The sequence below is a fragment of the Formica exsecta genome, unplaced genomic scaffold, assembly GCF_003651465.1.
Source record: "Formica exsecta isolate Colony F162 unplaced genomic scaffold, ASM365146v1 scaffold120, whole genome shotgun sequence".
Taxonomy (NCBI): Eukaryota; Metazoa; Arthropoda; class Insecta; order Hymenoptera; family Formicidae; genus Formica; species Formica exsecta.
Window position 1 is genome coordinate 699,592 of NW_021848537.1, and position 6,526 is coordinate 706,117.

The 6,526-nt window shown below is 31.9% G+C and overlaps 1 protein-coding gene across 1 annotated transcript in view; it reads left to right on the forward strand.

The window, feature by feature from the left end:
• LOC115243788 (single Ig IL-1-related receptor-like) overlaps positions 1-6,526 on the forward strand; it is a 224,776-nt gene that overhangs the window by 200,141 nt on the left and 18,109 nt on the right. Inside the window, exon 4 of the mRNA XM_029821025.1 lies at positions 4,839-4,972. Coding sequence (XP_029676885.1) covers positions 4,839-4,972 — 134 coding nt within the window. The remainder of the gene's footprint in view (positions 1-4,838; positions 4,973-6,526) is intronic.

Genomic DNA, 6,526 nt, shown 5'->3' on the forward strand with positions numbered 1-6,526 from the left:
CCTTCCCCCTCCTTCTCCCCCGCGGACGCGCTAATTTGTCACGCGACGCACCTCGTTTTACAACCAATTTGCTTTCGCACTTACGTCGCACGTGCATCTCACGCGACGCGCTTCCCTTGATGTGAAGATAAGGACTGCTTATTTTTTATTTATACCCGTGCATTTATTTTTCGAGCGATTTATTACGTCACTGATGTTGTAAGTTGCGATTATAGTAATTATGAATACATCTCTTTCTTTCTCTCTCCCTCCCCCCTTCACTCTCTCTCTCTCTCTCCCTCTCTCCCTCTCTCTGCCTCTCTCTCTCTCTCTCTGACCCTCTCTCCCCTCTCTCCCTCTCCCCCCCTCTCTCTCTCACGCTGGCTTGTGTAGGATATTTCATCTAATTTGTCTGATTTAATCTAAATATATTTTTTCTCGTTATTAAAAAATAGATCTTTCACGTATGCGAATTATTTGAGATTCATGGAGGCAGATATTATAATCGGAATAAACTCTCGAGTCAAGAGAGTGAGAGTTTGTTCCTAAAATATAGTTTAAAAAATTTTTCTTTATGTTTAATATATCTATTCTTGATATTTGTGTTTATTTATTTGCAAGGATATTTTAAAAAATTGTTGTAAACTTTGAGAATTCATAATATTTGGCTTAATCTATCGCGGTTATATCCGAATGCGCGCGTTTGAAGTATTTATATACATTTATATTTTTAAAAATAATAATATGTAAAAATACTTCTCACTTCCAAACGTGATCGATTGCTTATTCCAAGAATTGAGTATTAAAATGCGATTCTATAAATGCAATTCAATATGAAAAATTAGATGTGTATACATATATATATATATATATATATATATATGTACATATTATATATATATCGGTGATATATCGGTGAAACACACTGGCACTATAAAATTGAATACGAATGAAACCCGATTGGAAGCCGATATCGCGTCACATCGTCGCGTTTGCCAAGCGAGCACGATGTGCTATTTTCTAAGTAAAAATATCGCTTCTAACTCTCCGTATCGAGCAGTAATTGCGACAATTGTGCTGATAATTATCCGTTAATTGCGACTGATCTTTGAAAGCGAAACTGCACATGCGTCGCAATAATATTGCACTGCAAACGATTGCACGGACCAGTGCAAAAACTATCATTGTGGTAAGCAATGTATTAATTTAATTATGATTACTATTTCTTATTACATTTTTTGTGCATTTATACATTTTACAATTTAATATATAATTATATATGTATATTAATAATTATAAATATATTATAGATGTGTCACAATTGTATATTATGATATATAATATCATGATTATATAATTTCTAATTATATATATCAATTAATCTATTACTAAATTGATAGAAAAACTGTATTAAATTGCTTTTTTTACATTCTATTATTTTACTTTACTCAATATTTTATACTCAATATTGTTTTTCTAAAAACAAATTCTGTTGTCAATCATAAATTTTATTCGATTAAAAACCGAAAATAAACAAAATTACGTTACATACATACATGAAAACGGTTTCGTTTGTTTTTTAATTTCTCGATATCGAGAAATAGATTGAAAACGTTGTTTTAAGCTCTTCGTATATATTTTTAATTACGAATTCATAATATTTGCTTGCTAATATTTAAAAAATGATAAGTAATAATATCAGTGTCAAGGAGAATATATTTAATTTTTATTTTATGTGACAACATTAATATAATATAATACTTACACAAATAAATTTATTTAGATGTAAAAAAAATTAATCATATCTATTCTAATCTATACACATATGCTATGGGATATTATGTATTTTTTTCGACACCCGATTTTTCGATTCGATCAATCGATCAGCGGCGGGAGTTAGCGACGATATTGACCATGAAAATTCGAAGTATACATGCCGCCATCAATTGAAATAGTTTTAATCTACTTAACGGGCAGGAATTTATAGAACTCGTTCGTAGAAACGAGTCGACGATGCTCGCGTCACTTTAATCGAATAAAAAGCCGCCGTAATACCTGGAATGGATATAAAAAGCCCGGGACACATAATCATTTTATAAATCGACAACCATCTTCGAATCATATATATTTCAATCCCTCATCGACTCAAGTCGACGACGTCTTTTTTTTTTTTTTTTCCCGACTTAAGACTTCAGGGGGCTTTTCGAAGCGAATTCGACGAAAAGCAGCTCTTGTTTCAACGAGAAATGTTCATGGTGTGTATGTGGTATCCCCAGCATTCTTGCCAGAGTCGATTCGCGAAAGAGATGGAAAGTTTAGCCCCCCTCCCTCCCCTTTCTTCCTCTCTCTCCCTCTCTCTCCCTCTCGATACTATCGACTCTGTCATGACGCGGGTATCGCGGGCGCGCACGATTTATTTGGCCAACAGCGTGGCTGATAAATTGCGGAGAAAGCGGGAACGGATTTGTACGGCGATGTACAAACTGCACGATTCTCATAAATGTCATCGCGAGCACATAAACGTCACGCTCGGGCGTGCTTCGATCCGCTAAATAGCGGGCGAACAACGAACGAGCGTTCACAATCGGGGCGACACGGGGGGATGAAAGGGCCGCCGAAATTCTCGTTCGACTCGGCCCCTTCGGATTCGGATAAATCGAATGGCAAATCGAATTTTCATCGGCGAACGATACAACGGACGAATAAATTCACAGGATATTCCGGTATCCCTGAATCTTTTCGCAACGCGGAATTTTTCTGCGCAGGAATTGAAAAAGAAATTATAAATCGATGTATTTTAAAATACATAATATCGCATAATGTATTTTGTGTATAGATTAGAATAGAAAAGATTAATTTTTTTTTTATCTAAATAAATTTATTTGTATAAATATTATTATTATAATTATAATGATTATTATTATTGTTATTATTATTATATATATATAAGATTAGAATAAAATAAAAATTAAATATATTCTCAATAACACTGATATTATTATTTGTCATTTTTTAAATATTACGAATTCGTAATTGAAAATATATGATAAGCTTGAAATAACGTTTTCAATCCATAAATTGAGAAAATGTGACAAAAGTTAATGAAACAATTTTGACTTACTGAAGGAATGTATATATATATTATCTTCTCGAAGCTATAATATTGTATAAAACGCGAAAGATTTATATATATATCGATCCATTTTGTTCACATTAATGTGTTAAGACTTTCTAGAGATGTGTAATTTATAGTATGAATTATATGTTTCTGTAATATCGTATCTGACTTTAAAACCGCAGAGTAATGTTATACGAATTCCCCAACTTTCTACATTTCCATAAATTCACTGTAACTTGAAACATCGCGAATGTTTGTGCGAGAGATAAGGTAATTTTGCGAAATTTAATTATCAGAAAAAAAATTTTAACATTTTACTAACTTTATCAATTGAATTCGATCGTTTTTGCGAATTTCGAATGTATTTTTATCATTACAATTTAATCCGCTTATATCAAAATTATCTGATAATTTTTTACGATTAATGATACTTAATTTCCCATCGTTTTTAACATATCCCATCGCACTTTAATCGGACATGATATCCCTGTCTCTCTCTCCCTCTCTCTCTCTTTCTCTCTCTATTCGCATTCGCTGCGAAACGCCGAATTTATTTGTTTGCGTCCGCATTTCCACGTGCGCGCTTTTGTTGCGATTCAACCGAAGGCGAAGGGAACGGACGAGCGAAAGGGCCGAATGAATGAAATTATGCGGTGGGAATTAATTGCACGGGTAAGTCGCCCGGCCACTCGTAATTAAATTAGCATGGCGAAACGTTCCATGCGTTAAATGATTGTGTAACAGGACGCGCGGCCTCCGCTCCGCTCTTTCTCTTTCGCGGCTCGCCGCACCACGGAATAAAACGCGGATTTTTTTTCATTTTTTTTTTTTTTTTTTTTTTTTAATATCTTTATATTTTAATTATTGCAAATTAATTTTTTATTATTTTTAACTTTTTAAATAATAGATTTGAATTAACCACCACTATATTTCGTCGGTGGGTAGAATTTTTGTTGGGGATTTTTTTTTTTTTTTTTTTTTTTTTTTTTAAGAGGAGGAAGAGAGATTTGGGTGAAAGAGGGACAAACCATTCGGTTGACAACTACCGAAAAAAAAGAACGAACACGACGGCGCAAAAAACACACACGTGTTCCTCTCAATGCATTCTGGATTGTAAAACGTGCCCGAAAAAAGTACAGTAACCCTGCATTTATTTTTTTCGCGTTGCAACATCCATGCGCGAAGTGTGTAATTCGAGGTTTAAAAAGTTCCGGATAGCTGGGGGAATAGCGTTCAATTATGGCGAATGTCCGTGATAAAATTTTTTATTAAATTTTATGTCAGGGAATATATAAAATGGACTGGTTCTTCTTTTTCTAACTTGTAGATTGATGAACTGAGATTTATGATATGCTCGGAGTTTTTTTTAACATTTTTGTTCTTGGAAATTTGAGCACGACTATTAAACATTTTGACAATCGAATGTCGAAAGAAATTTTTATGAGAGATATACAGTATAATTAAAAACCATTAACAATCAAAATTTTGATATAATAATCTTCTTAGATACGCGAATCGTTAACGCTGCAAATCTTTAATTTCTCAAATCTAATCAAATTAAAAAAAAATTGACCAATATTATTTAAAACATATATTAAGCTAAAATAAATAAATCAAAGTTTTTCTGATATCTCAAGAATTAAGAATTTCTTATGCTTATAAATGCTGCTTTCAATTAAGTTTTAGAAAACTTTGGTCTGTTTCTCTTTTGGAAATAGTTCAAATTATTTTTTGTTTGCAGAGAGAACGACCAAATAGTCGGCTCTTATTTGGAGATCGAGGACGTTACTCTCGAAGATTATGGCGAGTACAAATGCGAAGTCAGCAACGGCGTCGACGAGGAGATCACGTTGCCTGCTCATCTATACCGACAAGGTTTGTAAAACGTCTTTCGAGACTTTCAACTTTTTTCCATTGTTGAAAATATTCTCCATCGCTCGATACATAATGCTACCATTTTGAAAAAAAAAAAAAAAAAAAATTAATTTCGATATTAATTGAACGATATTACGCGAGTTTATTATTAAAGTTACAAAAAAATTAATATTCGTAATGTATAATACTGTATATTTTTTTTTATTTAATATTTAATTCATGTGAATGCGTTTCATAAAATTTTTATTTCAAATAAATTTGAAATATGATGATATAAAATAATCTCATTTGCCATTACAACCAGTAATTACTGTTTATTACGGCTTTATTACAGCTGGTGCAAAACGCATTCGCTTAATTTCGTTACGTTAAACAGTCTAGCGCCGAATTTATTTTAATAACTATTGGAAAATGTATCTGACTATCAAACTGCGTATCAACACATACTTGTTTTATCGATTTTAATTGTTATGACAAATTAGTTAATTCGGATACTAAATTGATACAACACGTGGCGCTACGATAAAATCTCGTTTTCAAATTAAACTCAAACTTAATTTATTGTCAAATTTAACATCGTGGATCGTTTACACTGTAACGTTCCATTTTTGCTTCCTAATATTAATGCGTGGAGAACGACCAAATAGTCGGCTCTTATTTGGAGATCGAGGACGTTACTCTCGAAGATTATGGCGAGTACAAATGCGAAGTCAGCAACGGCGTCGACGAGGAGATCACGTTGCCTGCTCATCTATACCGACAAGGTTTGTAAAACGTCTTTCGAGACTTTCAACTTTTTTCCATTGTTGAAAATATTCTCCATCGCTCGATACATAATGCTACCATTTTGAAAAAAAAAAAAAAAAAAATTAATTTCGATATTAATTGAACGATATTACGCGAGTTTATTATTAAAGTTACAAAAAAATTAATATTCGTAATGTATAATACTGTATATTTTTTTTTATTTAATATTTAATTCATGTGAATGCGTTTCATAAAATTTTTATTTCAAATAAATTTGAAATATGATGATATAAAATAATCTCATTTGCCATTACAACCAGTAATTACTGTTTATTACGGCTTTATTACAGCTGGTGCAAAACGCATTCGCTTAATTTCGTTACGTTAAACAGTCTAGCGCCGAATTTATTTTAATAACTATTGGAAAATGTATCTGACTATCAAACTGCGTATCAACACATACTTGTTTTATCGATTTTAATTGTTATGACAAATTAGTTAATTCGGATACTAAATTGATACAACACGTGGCGCTACGATAAAATCTCGTTTTCAAATTAAACTCAAACTTAATTTATTGTCAAATTTAACATCGTGGATCGTTTACACTGTAACGTTCCATTTTTGCTTCCTAATATTAATGCGTTAAAAAAAATGCAATGCGCTTTTTAACTTTGCGCGAAATATTTTTATTAAAAATTTTAAATGTATCGTGAAATATTTTAATATTAAAATATCTCATTTTTATTAGAATATATTATTTTATGCAGACATAAACATTTCTAAAATCTTGAAAAAATTTTAATT